Consider the following 17,719-nt stretch of genomic DNA (forward strand, 5'->3'; position numbering starts at 1 on the left):
TGTGATACAGTGGACTACCTTCCTCTTCTTACTTTATGTTTCCAAGTGTTTCCACACTAACCTCTGTTTGGAGTGTCGGGATAACAGAGATATTGTTTGCCACACAATAATAAGAGCTCATTTTTTTGTACCATTTTTTGTTTTGCTGATTGCATTTTTAGGACTTTAGTAATGGAGTAATCTCGGTCTGGAGTCCGGTGTAATATTATTATTTTTTCCCCAAACTATTGCCCATTTATTGACACATATATTCAGGCACAATACTGTAGTATACATTTTCTGTTTAACTCATTGCTTCTGATGTAGTGCAATTGTTCAAGTGTTTACGTGTTTATGATCACAATTAGAAAAGGTGTGTGTGTGTGTCAGATCTGCCGCAATCTTGGTAAAAATTTGCAGATAGGAAATACCAACTGAAACCATGCAAAAAAAAAAATTTGTAATTTAATACCAAACAGTACTGTACATTTATTCTGTATTTAAATGACATCCCTCAGATTGGACCAGATGCTACGACCTTGTGCTTGTGGTTCTGTAACCCCTCCCCTCCCTCTTCTCTCACTCACTCAACATCCACTGATACGCGGCTTAGCAGTACTTTTATTATCCACCGAGGTGCAACGCTGCATTAATGAGGAAAAATGGGAAGTGGGGGAGTAATAATCAAGCGCAAAAATGTGACCGTAATCTTTACATATAATTCGTGAGCGATCGGCCGGTTTTCAGCTAGATCGGCCAGGACAGGTGACCAGCCAATCCGTATCAGATATATCTAATTCTGTACCGTTCAGATTTACACGCCTGTCACTGTGCTCATGTACTCATTCTCGTAGAAATGCTCCAATACTCAAACCCAATACCAATACAATGTAATGTATTAATCCATCTCCTGACAATCTTCCAAAATTGTGCAGACTGTATATCTATTGCTGTCACTACAGTGGAGGATCTGCTCTGGTTGTTCGTTGTGCACGTCACAAGCTCTGCTTGTGATCAAAATGTTTGACTCTTTTTTTCGAACCTTGGTTTTTGACGAGTCACTCAGTGTAATGAGTCGTTCTATTTGATTCAGTTGGTTTAATGGACGGTGAGCGAAGGAGGACTTCAGTGAACGAGAGAAGACTCGGCAATTTATTATTTTTCTTTATTTTTTGCTATGATTGCAATTTATTTTGTTTGTTTATTTATAAGTACAATATATATATATATATATATATAATTGAAAGGTATATTTCCACTTAAAAGTGAAAGACACTTTGATTTGAAGTTTGAACACAGGTTGCATTATACTGTAACTTGGTGGCAGTCCCATATTGTATTTTATTGGAACTCAGTGACTGTTCCATGTTGTGTTTTATTTTATTGGAATTCGGGGACAGTTTCAGGTTCTATTTTTCTTATGCCATAGTGAATAATGAACAATAATAAACACACAGTGCTAAATTCAGCAATCTCACTATTGTGGTAACTGAAAATCGCAGCGGTAGGTGAGCGGGATCAGATCACGTGATCTATTTGTCATTGGGTACATACCGTGTGTGTGTGTGTGTGTGTGTGTGTGTGTGTGTGTGTGTGTGTGTGTGTGTGTGTGTGTGTGTGTGTGTGTGTGTGTGTGTGTGTGTGTGTGTGTGTGTGTGTGTGTGTGTGTGTGTGTGTGTGTGTGTGTGTGTGTGTGGCCGCCTGCAATCTTGGTCAAAATTTGCAAGTTAGGAAATGCCAGTGTGTTGCCAGCATTGCAGAAGCAACCCATTAAAGGTTTTACTGTACTCAAAACTCCAGAATTTATGTCATTAATACTTCTACTCATACTAATACTCGTTAATACTAGGTGAAAAAATAATGGAAAAGGGGAAACTTGTCGATGTACAGTGTTTTGTTTGTATTGTTTCCTGAGCTACATACAGTGGCTGGCTGTGAAGTGCAATCTATGTTATCAAAAGTATCGCATACCTTTGATCCTTGGAGGAAGTTGGGTCAGCTTGGCCTTGTGATTGGTGAGCAAATTCAGACTTTGTTCTCTATGAAGCGAGTAGACTTGTTCAGTTAAAGTTTAGTCAGGCTGTGGTTGTCGCTGCTGCTGGTGGTTTCAGGTTTTTCATGGCCTTTCTTCACATTCCGATGAGATCCACTTTGGCAAGGAGAAAGGTCCCCTCCTTCTTGGGGTGCGCCAGGACTCCTCATCGCTCTAAAACCAAAGCAACAGTAGCACCACAAAAGGTTTTAAGAAGAGTATTTATTTATCAGATGAATGAAGCACCAGGTAGTTGAGCGAATTGGTCAATAAGCGAGGACCCCCCCGTGTTATTTCAGGGTCAGGGGGCGCAGCGATTGGGAACGCTAGTGTAGTGAATACTGACTGACTGCGTGAATGAGACTGAGAACGATGATGAGATGAGATGCTTGACGCTTAGACGCCACACTCACGCCGCGGTATTGTACACAGCGCACAATACCGACTGGTCGGAGAGCTGGTCGTGAGTCCGAACGGTTGTTTAACAGATCGGTCGTTATGTGTGGAGTACCTGTATTATGTAAGTTTGGTGTCTAAAAGTTTGCCAAAATGCTATGATATACATATGCTGATTTTGCTGTTGCTATGAAGACGTTGAAGCCAGAACCACCAAAGAATCCTCACTAGGATCTTAATGTTGGGTAATCTTTCTTGTGTCCAAAGACATCTGTAGCACAGAATAGAGTTCAGCATCGTATTGTCATTTTTAACTTGTTGATTGGATTATTCTTGAGCCAATGTTCTCTGAGACTCGAGTACTTATGAAACTATGAAAACTAGTACGTACACATGCCATAGCCTTTTGGATTATTTTTCAAGGAAACCCCCTTTTTTTCCAAATGCCAGTTGGTTGTAACAGTGATTGATGTGTTCAAGTTTCATGCTCATCCATTGCTTGTAACTCAGCCTTTCAAGTCACATTGTCTATGGGGAAAAAATAAGATTTTCTTTACATCCGTAATTAAGACCACCCAATATAACCGCACCCAAGCCAACAGTATTGAATTCTCTGCTTTCCCCATTTATTCTATATTGTGGTGTTTTTTGGTCACAGCGGCTAGTGTAAATGTAACCGGTGTCAGTTGTGTTACTGTCTGATATTTGCATAAATGCATATTTGTTACTTTGTCATTAATGCTGAGTGATGTTCCCTATGGATGGGCGCAGACATTCAGTGTTAGGGATGTGTTGTGTGTGAACAGTTCTTAGTGTATACACCAGGTGGAATGTTCTGGCTGATATCAGACTGATTGAGACTTATGTCTGGTCATGTCTGAGTGGCCAATGAATTAGTAATGGATTTTAATGGATATTATGTAGTGTGTGCATATGTGTGGCCGAGAATGATATTCATTAATGGACGGGTCTCTCTGAAGACACTGTTGGGTATTCAAGAAATATCAAAGAAATCCATGAAGACAACTCTGCTTATTGCTTATCTTTATGTAACGAACATCCACTGTCCACTATGAACACCTTGACATTTTCTAGCGTCCAATGCTTTGATCTCTCTTTGCTAAAAGATTCAACTTATACCTATTATCAGGCGGGCAGGCAGGCAGACAGACAGACCTAGCCTTTTATCTAGGTTAGCCTTTTAACAATACAGTTCATCACCACGGGGACAATACAGTGCTGGAAGATTCTCCTGAACCGTCGCTCATTCTGTACACCATTTTGTGTTACAGTGTAAAAGCCTACCTGGTAATGTGTTTTGTATTTTGAATTGCTTTAGTATTTTTTTGACTACAATGTAAGTGACACGACTATAATGTAAGTTCTTGATTTGTTTCATCAATAATATTGTAATGTAGTCCATTGTCACGCCTAGATATAAAGTATAGATGTAGTTAGACACTGTTCTAATGCTTTGTGTTAACTGTTTCTCTCCATCTTCAGGAGGCAGAGACTGGATTTGTCCCTAGTGTCCAAGACTTTGACAAAAAGCTAGCGGAAGCTGACGCCTACCTACAGATTCTGATTGACCAGTTGAAGGTAGGCTCTTGTATTCATCCGCCTACTTTAGTGTGGTATCAGCCCACACCGAATAACAACTCATTTGTTTGCAGAATAGTTGTAATATGTCCGCCACTCTTTTTAAATGTATTGTGTGTCATGTATGTATGTTTGTATGTATGTATATAGAGTATATACGGATACATGAATTTATGGCCATTTCGATGGCTCAGTGGAGAAAGCTTGTGCTTTTACATGTGACCTCTATGTTTAAAATTTTGAGCAGTAACCTTTGTCATGTATCCTCTTTCAATTCGTGTGTGTGTGTGTGTGTGTGTGTGTGTGTGTGTGTGTGTGTGTGTGTGTGTGTGTGTGTGTGTGTGTGTGTGTGTGTGTGTGTGTGTGTGTGTGTGTGTGTGTGTGTGTGTGTGTGTGTGTGTGTGTGTCCCCCACTGCAAGGTTTCGTGAAGTGAAACTCGGAATCACAAATTGACAAAATATAGTTACAGTTGAAACACCTGTAGAAATGCAGTGTGAAATTTTATTTTCACATTTACAATACAATGTCCAGGCTGTTTTTGCCAATGACTTTGTTATCAGGACTCGTGCGCTCAATCTCTGGTTAGAAAGCTCATTACAGCCACCACATTATCCAAAGCCATACCATCTGTATGGATCCATGCCCTCCTTTTTGATGCTACTCCCCCCCCCCCCCCCCACCCCCCTTTTTTTTTTTTTTTTCTTGTTCTGTCCATCTCCCTTTCGTTATCTCACTCTCTCTCAGCTCTTTGATGAGAAGATCAAGGAGTGTAAGGAAGATGAGTCACGCAGCGTAAGTACGAGCAGCTCTCTCCCTGCATGTCTATCGCTGCTCTCCATGCAGCATGGAGATAGAGTTGAACTGTTGGATTGTTGCATTATTCCCCATTTTAACACACTTAGGCTGATTAATAAATGATAATGTGAAACTCCCCAAAATGGCTAAATGACATGATAATCACAAGTTGGTTTACATAAGAGGTTTTGAATCTCAAGCATGAGACCCAGTGTCAAAGACTTCCCCAAAAATAGATCCCACTTGGACATTTTGCTAGCATTCATCAGAGCAATAATAGCCCAAAGACAAACCGATTAAAGACTGCAGCAAGGGAGTCACAGAAGCCCTGTCTGGTTTAATATAACATTTAATTTCGAGTGAACGGGCCATGCTAGAACTTGCAATTCAATCGATCATAAGGCCGAACAAAGGAAAGCATTATTTACGCATAATATTAACCTCAAAATTTGTTGTTGTGTTCTATATACAGTAAGTAGCTATTCATGAGTTCAGCCAAGCACATTTTTTTCTATTTTTATTTTATGTAATGTGTCAGTGTTTTTTGTTTTGTGCCTGAAACTGTGAAGTTCACTTCCTTTCTGAGACTTACCCTGTTCTGTATGATATTTCATCCTGATAATGAGCTAGTATATTTTTTTCATTGTTTAACATGATTGCCAGTCCATGCCTCTTTGTAGTTAAATGGGTGTGCCTCATATTATGCTCTAAACTTGAATTTTTGTAATTAAAATCTGAACATTTTATTGGATTATCTGTTTTGTTTTTGTCTTTTCTATTTCAGAAAATTGAAAATTTGAAGGACACCACTTGTGTAAGTCTGGACAAAAGAAACATATTTTATGTTTTATTTAAACGGGACCTTTTATGCAAAACTCACTTTTTCAGTGCTTGTGCACATATATTTGGGTCACTGATGGGCCTACTAACACACAAATTGTGAAAAAAGACAATTCAGTCAGTTTTTTTGTGAGCTATGTCCTTAAACGAGCCGTTCAGCTTTGCTTTCCTATTATACGTTATTGCAGTAATATACGTCACTTCAGTAGAATTAGAACCGCCCCCCATCTGAGTAACTCCACCCAAGCCTGGAGCGCGTACGGACCCGCTAGCATCGAAGCTAAGAGCTAATCCTGGGAAGTGCTCTGTTGTTGACTGCAGAGACCAGCACAAATCTTTTTAAAGAAAGGAAGTAATATCAACTGTCCATGACAAAACTGCAGAATGTGTGTGTGTGTGTGTGTGTGTGTGTGTGTGTGTGTGTGTGTGTGTGTGTGTGTGTGTGTGTGTGTGTGTGTGTGTGTGTGTGTGTGTGTGTGTCTCCGTCTCCACGGTAGGACTGTACTGTAGACTGCAGAGCGTGATCCGCTCCACATTTCTCTAAACAAAACCGTAGATGTATTTGTTTTATTTTCCGACGTTTCCGTAATTTTATGTAACAAAAAAGGCCCAAGACCTGCTGTATCACGCAGTGCTTCAAGCTCCACGCTGCTCCGGACACCACGGTGAAACTGTCCGAACTAACTTTTAAATGAGGCCTTGAAGATCTTATATGAGTGAAGATTCAGCAACTGGATTGCTTATTTCTAGCCTCAAATTTTTTCATAAACATATTAAGACAGGGTGGATTGGATGCATGTTAGAATGGCTCGGTGGCATATTCTGAGTGGTATTTTCACCAAAACACTGTAAAAACATTTTGTGGCCCCAGAGTCCATATTTACTTGGTGAAAAGGAGCATAATGTGTCCACTTCAAGATTTCAAATGTGTGTTTACACTCTCTCATTCTGTTTTTCAGAGTATGGTAGAGTCCATCAAGCACTGTATTGTATTGCTACAAATTGCCAAGGTAAACACTTTATTAATACATGCTACGTTTATTTGTGACATCTGGCACTCTTTGTTTTTGTGAGATGTCATCACGGTGCACAGCATTCCTTTCCAAGTAGTTCCCCACTTGGAGTTCAAGCTACTCTGGGCTGGCAGTTTATGAGGGTGTGTCCCCGGTATTTATTTCATTTACATGTTTAATCCACAGCTTTGAAAGGAAGTGCAGCAACCCTTTGTACTTGATTTAGGCATTTGGCATTTTGAATTCTCAGAAGCAGGTTTCACATAAAAGAGGCTACAAGTCTGGAAACGGGAGTATTATTTTATTTACATGCAGTTGATTTTACCATGTGATGGAGGGTTGATTACATGGGCCATTTTTCTGGATGTAATGATTTTTTTTTTCTTACAAGGTATAATCACTACTATGAGTAAATTATTGAATTTTCATCAGCAAGTAGTCTAACAATCTCTTTTCAAAATTTTAAGGACCAAAGTAACGAACAACAACACGCAAACGGACTTATAGTAAGTTCAACATTCTCTGTCCATGACAGAAATGACATCAGCCAAACTTCTATTCTTTTTTTTCTGCTCAGTGGACTCCACGTTATAGAAATGCGGATGAACGGAACTTTTTAGTGCATGCACTGTAATTTTGAAATAAGCTTTGTTTCAAATCACTTTCTCTTCTGTCAACACTTATTTCCCTTTTAAATACTTTCTGCTCACGGCTCAGTTCTGTAATCCTTCTAACTATGGTTGGGAAACTCTTCTGTGTCCTTCAAGACAAATCATTTGTGGGTGCAATATTTGTTCAGCGAGCATGGATGTTTGTCTGTCTCTTCATAGAACGTTTGTTTCTGCATGTGCGCATGTGAGAGCTTTTTGGTTGACCTTGCTGGTCGCCACTAATTATAGCACACTAATTCAGCATCAATTTATCCATTTACACTGTGCCTGCATATTGACCCATGAGGGACTAGATGTCGGGCCAACAGGAAGGCAGTTGAGTGGCTGTGCTGGCCTTCTGTATTCACATGTTTTAAAGCAGGAATCACACTGGATCAGGGCAGCTCAAAGAGCTACAGTGCACTTGCAACATCCCTAATCTCACAAGCATCAGCTTTACGGAGTATTAGTCAGACAGCATAAGCTATATCCTCACATTCAATTGCTTGTGTTCTTCATATAGGATGTACTATGTGCTTAACATATCTCAGCAGCTTTAGAATCACTTAATGTTTGGAGGGCATTTTGCTGGTAGATTTAAAATATTGTTGTTTCTAGGTCTTTGCTTGTCCTCGCCAGTTAGCTTGACTCAAGCTGCATGATCATTATGCACAGTTAACAAGCATGCTTATAGCCGTTTCAACATGTCTGTAATTAAAATTGTTTGTATGTATTAATTGTTCCAGGGCCCACTGTGCTGCTTGAGATAACCGCTTTATTTATATTGCATTCAGTGAAATAATTATGTTGAATGTTAGCTGCTGTTCCCTTTGCCCAACTACCCCCCCCCCACACACACACACACAAACACACGCACCTCCTGCTTTTTCTTTCATCTCACGCTTGCAAGGCCCCTGTCTGGTCCCACCATGACAGCACAATTTATATACTATATACTTGGCTGTAATTAGGACCCACAGCCCTAGTAAGGGAGGGGAGATGGACGTGGCTAAACAAGAGCTCGGGATGGTGGGATGATAACAGATGAAAGAAATGAGATTAGGGACAAATAAAAAGAAGAGGCATATTCTTCCCCTGAGATTTCACTCAACTGTTAACTGTGTGCCATTTTACCCACTGACCATGTTTTCAGTGTGTTGTTTTTTGTTTTTTTTAAAGATGCCCTTGTGGCGGATTCCTGGAGATAGCATGAGAAATATCCAATTCCATTTAAATTGCTGAACCAGTCAAGATATTTTCCAGGTGTCAAACTAAGAGATATAAATACTATTTCCCTTTCTGAATTGCATGCATACTTTATGCTAGGGTCATACTTATTATACCAGTGTATTTCAGCAAAAGGAGGATCAAGTATCAAGCATGAGTTTTACTCCAGTTTTTTACTTTCAGGCATCGTCAATTGTCATGCAACTTGCTTACCATAAAAATCTTGGCAAATATTGGCAGGCAACATAAATGGAAAGCTTTGTCTGAATAGGTTTATTTCAACGTATTCTTATTGGTAATTGCCCAAATTCTATGACAATGGCTAATGTAATCTAGTGGATCATCAGCCTCAAGAAAGCTGACAGTTGATTAATTGTGCGATATTGTTAACCCTATGCCAACCTGGTATTTTGTTACTGGATCAGAAGCTTTTTCTCCTTGAGCTGCAGTGACCAAATAATCTGCAAAACGCTTCCATAGAACAATTCAGTACTTTCAGATTGACTGAAAGAGCCTTGGAGTGTAGCTGTTACTGAGGGTAATTTGTGTATAAAGCACTGGCTTGTGTTGTTGACAGAGTTAAAGTCAGTCAGGTCAGTAGATCACCAAGGTCGATAGACAGGCTGCATTGTATTTGTTGTGATGTGTGCAATGGCACGTACATTGAGCATTAAAGAGGTGATGATGAAGCCACGCCACAGCCGTGTATACACATCTCTGCAGATTTTCATCAAGAGGGATTTCCATATGCCTTAAAGACAAAACATGTCACACTTTCAGTCTGTGCCCCAGTGGAGTTAATTAACACATGCTACTTTGGAATCCTGTAGAGAGTTGTTATTGTCTAAAGCTACTGCCTGTTTTATTGTTACAAGCCGTCTTAGTTGCTTCATATTGATCACGTGAATGCTATCTGGTAATTCCACTCTTTTCAGGAAATGGGGTGAAAGGCAATCAATCTACTCAGGCTAGGTAGTGCATATTTTATTACATGGCCGGCCGCTGCATACTAATACCATTAAGCTATAATTTACAATAACATGTGATCTGAATATGCCGGATGATTAAATCTGCATTGGATATCAGAGGGACAGTAGGGAATGTGGGCTATGTGACTGATGGCTGAATATCTAGAATTATTATACCTTGTGTAATTATGCACACACCTTTTTAAAACCTCCAAAAAATCTATGTGATCATTACAGAGAAGACAAGTGTTGTTGGGATGTTACTTTGCATGGTATTTGTTGAGTAACTAATGTTGCTGTTGTTGTCTTTGTTTCCTCCAGAGCACCATCAACCCTGTAGATGGGATATACCAGCCTCATCTAGACACCACTGTAGTCAACACCACCATGCCAACACAAACCACACTACCTACAGGTATGAAATCACTTTCTGGTATTCACACATCCATAAATCTACAGGTTACAAATAATAATAGATGTTATGCATTAGTTTTCGGTTCAGCTTATGTTGGAAACAGCAGCCCCTGGTGTCCATATTGTCTTTGAACACTGATGCCATCGCCAACAGTTATGCACTTAAGAGTTATATACTTGTTCAACAGAGGTCAATCTGAATTGAATCTCTTCCTTGAATTAATCTTTAAACCTCATTCACAGATGACTAAATGTTGTCACATTCACTTTGGTTTGATTTTCTGAGCATGGACTCCAGGCCTCAACACTGCTTTCATGTGATTCATCTTCATTCAGAAACAGAGCTAACAACATGTTGTTTACGTTCATCTTCCTCTAGACGATTCTCAGCTGTGCAAGTCAGACCAGCGGCCCTCCACACTTCCGGTGGGCCCTGTCGTCACGGTGATGGGCAGCCTACAAACCCCAACACCCAACAGCACAGGTGAATGGGCAATGCCAACTAGCATGCCAGTCAAAATCTCATACTGCATTTTCCCCTGGCACATATGTGGTCACAGTAGCCAAGGTGCTTTTTTCCTTTAATAATGTGCATCAAAGTTGTTGTGGGAAAAATAATTGTTTGTCTGCTTTTCTTTTCTGTCCATTACAACAGCAGATTTATAGAATATTTATAGTAAGATAAAAATGTACAATAAGAATAAGCACTGTAATCGGTTCTTCTACACAGAAAGCAGCTTCTGTAAAAACATATTTAAATTAAAAGGGGACAGTAACAATGCAAGCAACAACAAGGCTGAGCTTTCCTGCTTCTTTGTGTATTTGCTGAGGCAGCAGTACTATAATGCTGTGCTCTGCTGTGCTCTGCTGTGCTCTGCACTAAGGAGTGCTGTAGTGCACTGTCAAGTGTGCACTGCAGAGGAACTCGCTCGATCACCACCTTCCACCTTGGTGGAAGCACTGTGTGCTGCATGGGAAAATATTCATGCACTGACCACATAAGACATGATGACATCAGCAAAATAGGCCGGTCGCCATATCTTTGCATTCAGATCTTGGAGTAAAATGGATTTAAGCTTTCAGCGACGTGCTGACTTCTCTTGAACAGAAATCACTGAGGGGACCTAATACTATAGACTCTTTATTACTCTGAGTGTATTTTAGGAGAAAGCATTACAAACAAGTACTGTGTGTAACTTTCTTCTCTACACATCAGAGTCCTGCGATTTCTCCTGACCACCCCTCCCTCTCTGTCTCTCCATCAGGGAGCGGTCCGTCAGGCCCGAGTAGCAGCATAGCCTCCCCAGCCCACATCCCTCTCCCCTCCCACGCCGTACCAGACTTCTCCTACTCCTCCAGCGAGGACGAGTTCTACGATGCTGACGAGTTCTACCAGAGCAACACCTCCCCCAAACACTGCATAGAGTGAGCCCCGCCCTCATCGCACACTTCAGAAAGAGAGTAAAGTGTTTAACCCAAGGGTCTCTTACTGAAATGACAGGTTGTCCTCTCCTGGGGGGATGCGTTGATAAAGCAAAAGAAAAAATCTGTCCCCAGTGCCTTTTTGAATTGCATCATAGTAATGTGTCTGTTATAAATAGACATGTAATCATAAAAAATAAAAACGTTTTATATTATAAAAATTTGAAGTAAAATTGTGTGGATTAATTAAGTAGGATTTTGAATTAAATTTGTGGGCCACATTTAACAATATATTAACATGTAGCTGGGATGCACTAAATCATTTCGTTGGCTGAATGTTGCCCCCTGGCCTGTAGTTTGAGACCCCTGGTTTAATCCTTGTCCCTAAGCACTGCATTGAGCGTCCCCTGACACCTGCACATCGGCTGTTGTTGAGTCCATCTCAAGCTAATAGTGTAAAAATCAAGCAAAGAAGCTACTTCAGCTAAATACATCTAAACTGTTTTAAATATAAGATTTTATTGAGATTTTATTTTATGTTTTTAACTTTCTTATTTTTCACCCTGTTGTGTACCAGCCCCTCGGGGCAGCCCGCTAACTTGCCCCTCGTTAATGAGGAAACAGCGCTGAAACGACCGCACACAACTGAGTCCCTCAACTCATCCATGTCCAATGGAACCACTGACGCAGGTAAAACACAACACACAAATGAACATTTGAGATTCCAAACCTGGGGTGACCGACCCCCACATGGGGTGCCCTGAAATCGCAGTGGGGGCTTGGACAATTAGAGACGTACGTTCAAAAATCATTGTTTCAAAAAGGTTAAATGTGTCCAAGACATCTACTGAAATATACTGACTATAAGTTATGTAATGTGTGCCCTAACAACCTTGCTCCCTCTACCATGAAAATTGAACCAATTCTGACAAACATCTACAGCTTGATTTAAAAAAAAAAAAAAAAAAAAATAATAATAATAATAATAATAATAATAATAATTTCAAAATTTTAATACAAAAGCATTCCTTCTCAGGTTTAATGTTGTAACTGAATCGCTACAACAGGTAAATGTTTCCCATATGCTGTGTGTCATCAGACTTATTTGACAGCCATGACGATCGAGACGATGAAGGTGAGGGAGAGTCTGTGGAGGAGCACAAGAGTGTCATCATGCATCTGCTGTCCCAGGTCCGGCTCGGCATGGACCTCACCAAGGTAAGGGGCCGGGCAATAACTCAAAATTAGACGTTCACGAAATGAACACCTGCTCATAGCATGATACAGTTTTTGTCACTAAGTTTAATGTAGAGAAGATGACATGTGTTTTTTGTGGTTTTAATTCTTTATCATACATGGATTTCCACATAATGTGGATGAGCCGCAGTTTGATTGCTACACGCAGGAAATAGAATTCATAAGCAGAAAAGTTTGATATGTCTATTTTGTGTAAAACAATAGTTCACAGTCCAACTCCTGAACAGTCCTGGCTTGACATTATGTGAACGTGTTTATACGTGATCCCTGCCCATTAATCATCTCTTTTTGTTTCCCAGGTTGTACTTCCTACCTTCATCCTGGAGAGGAGGTCTTTATTAGAAATGTATGCAGACTTCTTTGCACATCCTGACTTGTTTGTCAGGTATGCCATCTCAACTCATTTCTTCTTTTTGTGCATAGTGCTTTGTACATGTTTTTTTCTTTGTCTGGATTGGTTGAGTGGTGGAACGCTTTTCTGTTTTTCTCTTTTAAACATTGTTCATAGTGAATCACAGCTTACTTTGGAGCAGCTTGGGATAACAAAAATATGACATAATAAATAATAGATACACATGCCCTTAACCCTCCAGATTACATTTCTTTGTTAAGTAAGTACATTTAAGGGAAACAAGATTGACCACTGTGCTTTACAGCCCCTGTATAAAATATTAGAGGTGGTCAATTCCACCTATGTGTTGGGTAGTTACAGCTACAACAATAAGAAATCGTTTCCTCTAGGAGTTGACCCAGATCTAGTATTATTTTAAGACCTTCAAGTGTCCTAAAAACATCAAGCATTGCACTGTTTCAACTGACTTTAAATTGGTGCCCCCGTCCTCACAGCATTGCCGATCAGCCGGAGCCTCGGGAGCGCATGGTCTACATGGTGAAGTGGTACCTGTCAGCGTTCCATGCAGGGAGGAAGGGCTCGGTGGCCAAGAAACCCTACAACCCCATCCTCGGAGAGGTCTTCTACTGCCACTGGGACCTGCCACACGATGCGGAGGAGCCCACCCCCCCAACAGTCAGACTCCTAATTTATTGTCTGTCGGTCATTTGTAAGACACAGTCTGACAAATCTCTTTATCACTTCTGTGTCATTGTTATTGTTTTAACCTGAGTAAAACTGAAGCATACCAAACGTACCATTGTTCAGACCTAACCCCGGAAGGAAAGATGGAAATGCATGTATACGGCTTCATATTAGTAGTATGTCAAAACTCTGACATATTAAGACTCACTATGCTTTTTCACAGTGCTTCAAATTTCCATAATCATGCAAATAGATGCACTTGCTCCTTTTTTATTTCAGTATTTTGCTTTGACTTTAAGGCCTTGTGACTTCAGTAATATTGAATAAACAGCTGACTTTAGTGACACTTAATTCTGATTAATTATTGACATTGGTGAGGATCAGAAGCAGAATCCTATTTTTAGCCTAGCACATCCAAGAAGTTAATAGATTACATGTGTAGTGAGCATCACGGGAACACCGTGTATTACATTTTGATGGAGATGTCACTGTGTGTTGTTGGTGCCTCCAGCTCCATCTTATCTATTATCTTTGCTTCCTTTCCAGGAGACAATATCGGAGGGTCCCATCCCTGGCTCTTCATCAAATAGTGTGTCATTCGTAGCAGAGCAGGTCTCTCACCACCCACCTAGTGAGTGCCTCATGTTACACCAGTAATTGAGATATTTTATGCCATCATTAAAAAAAAAACAAAAAACAAAAAAAAAAAAATTATTGACCAGATCCACACGGATACACACATTCTATGACCAAAGAGCAGGTAGAATGAAATGTATAAACCTGCCCTCTTTCATCCAATGAACATTACAAACATGCATAACAATATAGAACATAACCATCCTTTCTTTTACAGCCTCTAAAACCAATTAACCATGTTTAATGACAAGATAATATAGCAACACATTCTAAATAAGTCTTTAATATTAAAAGCTTTTTAAGTTGAACGGTTTCATTTACTATGATATTCACAAGTATTTTGAAGTTATCTTTCATGCTCATTCCCGGAAATGTGATCGATTTAATATAACGAGTCCTCTTCAGATTTTTGGTTCTTATGCTATGGTCGTCTTTGTATAATAAACAATAAGCTCATCATCAAAGGAAGAAAAGAGTAAACAAGTTACCAATGCAAAGGTGTTGTTATTTCCAAAGGAACCTTCAATTTGGTGGCCCTGTTATTGTATACACACTATGTGAAATGAATTAACAAATCAACCATGTAACTAATGAACTATTTATTAATGAATTATAGATGCAGCCATGGATTCTAATCGAAAATGCTTGTTTTTCTCTTTCCAGTTTCTGCATTCTATGCAGAGTGTTTTAGTAAGAAAATCCAATTCAACGCTCACATCTGGACCAAGTCCAAGTTTCTTGGGATGTCAATAGGTGTCCACAATATCGGCCAAGGTATGTTTATTCTTTAAACACAAAATATTAGTCATTTAAGTTGGTTAGTTGGCTTTACCACTAGTCTTGGGTGATCGTGCAAAATTCCAATAGCCGATCACTGGGGGGGCAGCGATCGCCAATATACAATATGAATATACAAATATACAAGCATACGAATATACGTGCACAAGGGTTGTATATTCGTAACGCGCGCACATAGAGCATAGTTGAATGTTGCAAATTCAGTCTCCCTGTTCCAAAAGTGAAGGATTTATTATTTACAAGTAAGGTATTTACCCCAAAAAAATCCAGTTTCTACTAAATTAGGTCCCATAGCAATGGAAAGCAACGGGGAGATGTGTGTCCCTAATGTCCCAACAGTGGGGCAAACATTTTTTTTTGGAAAGGGACGGAACGGGACAGTCCCTTAACTCAGTTGCGTTTAAAATGTTGTCATACATGTAGGAAACAAATAAAGATAAATAGATCTAAAATAAAAAGACCGGTACGGGAGCCTACGCACTACTGTCTGGAGGAGAAATTTTAAACACTCTGCTCCAGTTCTCTGAGTTAGGTTTATGTTTTTCATTTTCCATACAAGTGAGAAACTAAGGAAACAAAATAAATCTAAACCTTGCTCTATGAGATTATCTTATTATGTAATCACAGGATTTGCATAAAGAACGGCACGCGTTGTGCCTGGGAGGGGGGCAGGGTCTGGTCCTTTGCCCCTTGATGCGTCATGAACCCCATGGTGCCCTTGTTATCAGGTGTGGGTTCATTTTAAGCATGAATGGGCATCGAGGTAGCGGATTGTATGGGGAAGATATATATTCGTGCGGAACGTGTCCTCTGCGCACCTGCGCCTGGTGCGCGTCGGGATGCCTGTTATCTGCGCTCTGCTGTGCTGCTCAGTTTGCCCAGAGCGACAGAATGCCTAGACCTGGGGGTCCATGTGCCGTTTTCTTTTTTTGAGCACCTGCCCCTTTTAAAGTCTCTGCACAGGACTGGAGAGCGTAGAGGGCTAGAGCCTCTGTCCCCTCTCTCCCCCCTCTTCCCCTCTCTCCCTCTCCTCTCCAGTTTCAGAACACGGTAAACTGCATTTACACTGTTTCAATGCTTTGATTTTTACTGGTGGATAAAAAATAAAAATCGTCTGTCATCAATGTCAATCGCGATCGATGGAGTCGATAGACGATTTAATCATAACTCTTCCCAATCCTATTTACCGCTTATCTTTCCTGGTTGGTTTCCAGGCTGTGTATCGTGTTTGGAGCATGACGAACACTACATCCTCACCTTCCCTAATGGCTATGGCAGGTAATAGTGTTCCGTGTTTGCGTATTGGGTTGGATATTGGATATTTACTGTATGGTTTACTGACTCCTGAGCCTCCGCGTCCAGGTCTATCCTGACAGTGCCGTGGGTGGAGTTGGGTGGGGAATGTAGCATCTCCTGCTCCAAGTCAGGCTACAGTGCCACCATCGTGTTTAACACCAAACCCTTCTACGGAGGCAAGAAGCACAGAATCACTGCTGAGATATTGTAAGCAATGGAATGTGAAGCGCTGTGCCAACACAATATCAGTTTTCAGTCTTTACACCAAAATGCTTCCATCCTCCTTGTGACTGTTTTTGTCCCTTTCTTTCCTTCTCGCAGTGCGCCCAATGATAAGAAGTCCTTCTGCTCAATTGAAGGAGAATGGAATGGAGTGATGTACGCCAAGTGGGCGTCAGGGGTGAGTGCACACAGACACCTGTCAAGCACTTTTTGGCTTTTGGCTGGATAACTGGCAAGCATTTGATGGGTTCTTTAACCCAGAGTGAAGTATCCCGATGTATGAAGAACTTTTTCGAAAAGTATTTGCTGAATATGACTGAATGTGACTAGAACCGCATGTAATCAGAATACTGTGTTGTATCTCGAAGGAGAACTCCATGTTCATAGACACTAAGAAGATGGGCATCATCAAAAAGAAGGTGCGGAAGCTTGAAGACCAGCTGGAGTATGAGTCCAGAAGGTGAGGGCAATAAAAACCTTTCTGTCTGTCAATACTGGATGTGGGTGTGTCTGCCCACATGGAGGGGTTTAGGGAGGGAGACGGAGTCTCTCTGACAGTGGGGCGCTCATATGGCAAGAGTGTTAATGATAATTGGAAACAAAAGGCTCCCGGGCCTAAACGAGGCCAATAAAATAAAAGGATCAAAACTCTCCCAGCTTGTTCCAACCAATAGGCGCTATAGAGGCTGACCGGGCAGAGCCAGTATAGCTGCGCCACAGCGCGAAGATGCCAGCACAGTCACCTGCAGACCGTGGCTTAACCACGCCCCCGCGTCTGCCACGCTGGCATTTCCCCCAACCATCCCCTACACCAATATCTGTACTAGTATTATCTGAACTAAACCATTCAAGAAGCTTCCCCTGAACATTCTCCACATTCATCTCAACAATTATTTGGTTTGACATGCATCGAACCCCGACGTGTGCTCTCATACCACCTGCTCAAAACAATGCCCTTTCCCCCCTTAGACTTTGGAAAGATGTGACGCTGAACCTGAAGCTGAAGGACATCGACGCGGCAACGGAAGCGAAGCACAGTCTGGAAGAAAAGCAGAGAGCTGAGGCCCGAGAGAGGAAGGAGAATGAGAGGCAGTGGGAGACCAGGGTGAGGAATTTGATTCATATGTGCATGCATTCA

The 17,719-nt window shown here is 40.8% G+C and overlaps 1 protein-coding gene across 3 annotated transcripts in view; it reads left to right on the plus strand.

Moving 5' to 3' along the window:
• The window catches only part of osbpl9 (oxysterol binding protein-like 9), a gene marked incomplete at its 5' end in the record, with an annotated part of 39,610 nt that overhangs the window by 19,774 nt on the left and 2,117 nt on the right, over positions 1–17,719 (plus strand). For 2 of the 3 annotated variants that reach the window (XM_080017996.1, XM_080017998.1), the window contains 19 exons: positions 3,911–4,006; positions 4,752–4,799; positions 5,587–5,616; positions 6,602–6,652; positions 7,123–7,161; positions 9,822–9,915; positions 10,294–10,398; positions 11,180–11,339; positions 11,914–12,026; positions 12,436–12,554; positions 12,893–12,978; positions 13,440–13,620; positions 14,176–14,260; positions 14,929–15,039; positions 16,278–16,341; positions 16,426–16,566; positions 16,681–16,759; positions 16,950–17,041; positions 17,551–17,686. In XM_080017996.1, coding sequence (XP_079874122.1) covers positions 3,911–4,006; positions 4,752–4,799; positions 5,587–5,616; positions 6,602–6,652; positions 7,123–7,161; positions 9,822–9,915; positions 10,294–10,398; positions 11,180–11,339; positions 11,914–12,026; positions 12,436–12,554; positions 12,893–12,978; positions 13,440–13,620; positions 14,176–14,260; positions 14,929–15,039; positions 16,278–16,341; positions 16,426–16,566; positions 16,681–16,759; positions 16,950–17,041; positions 17,551–17,686 — 1,830 coding nt within the window. The remainder of the gene's footprint in view (positions 1–3,910; positions 4,007–4,751; positions 4,800–5,586; positions 5,617–6,601; positions 6,653–7,122; positions 7,162–9,821; positions 9,916–10,293; positions 10,399–11,179; positions 11,340–11,913; positions 12,027–12,435; positions 12,555–12,892; positions 12,979–13,439; positions 13,621–14,175; positions 14,261–14,928; positions 15,040–16,277; positions 16,342–16,425; positions 16,567–16,680; positions 16,760–16,949; positions 17,042–17,550; positions 17,687–17,719) is intronic. The other variant, XM_080017997.1, reaches the window with a different exon arrangement.

Source organism: Zeus faber, assembly GCF_960531495.2.
Source record: "Zeus faber genome assembly, chromosome: 1".
Taxonomy (NCBI): domain Eukaryota; kingdom Metazoa; phylum Chordata; class Actinopteri; order Zeiformes; family Zeidae; genus Zeus; species Zeus faber.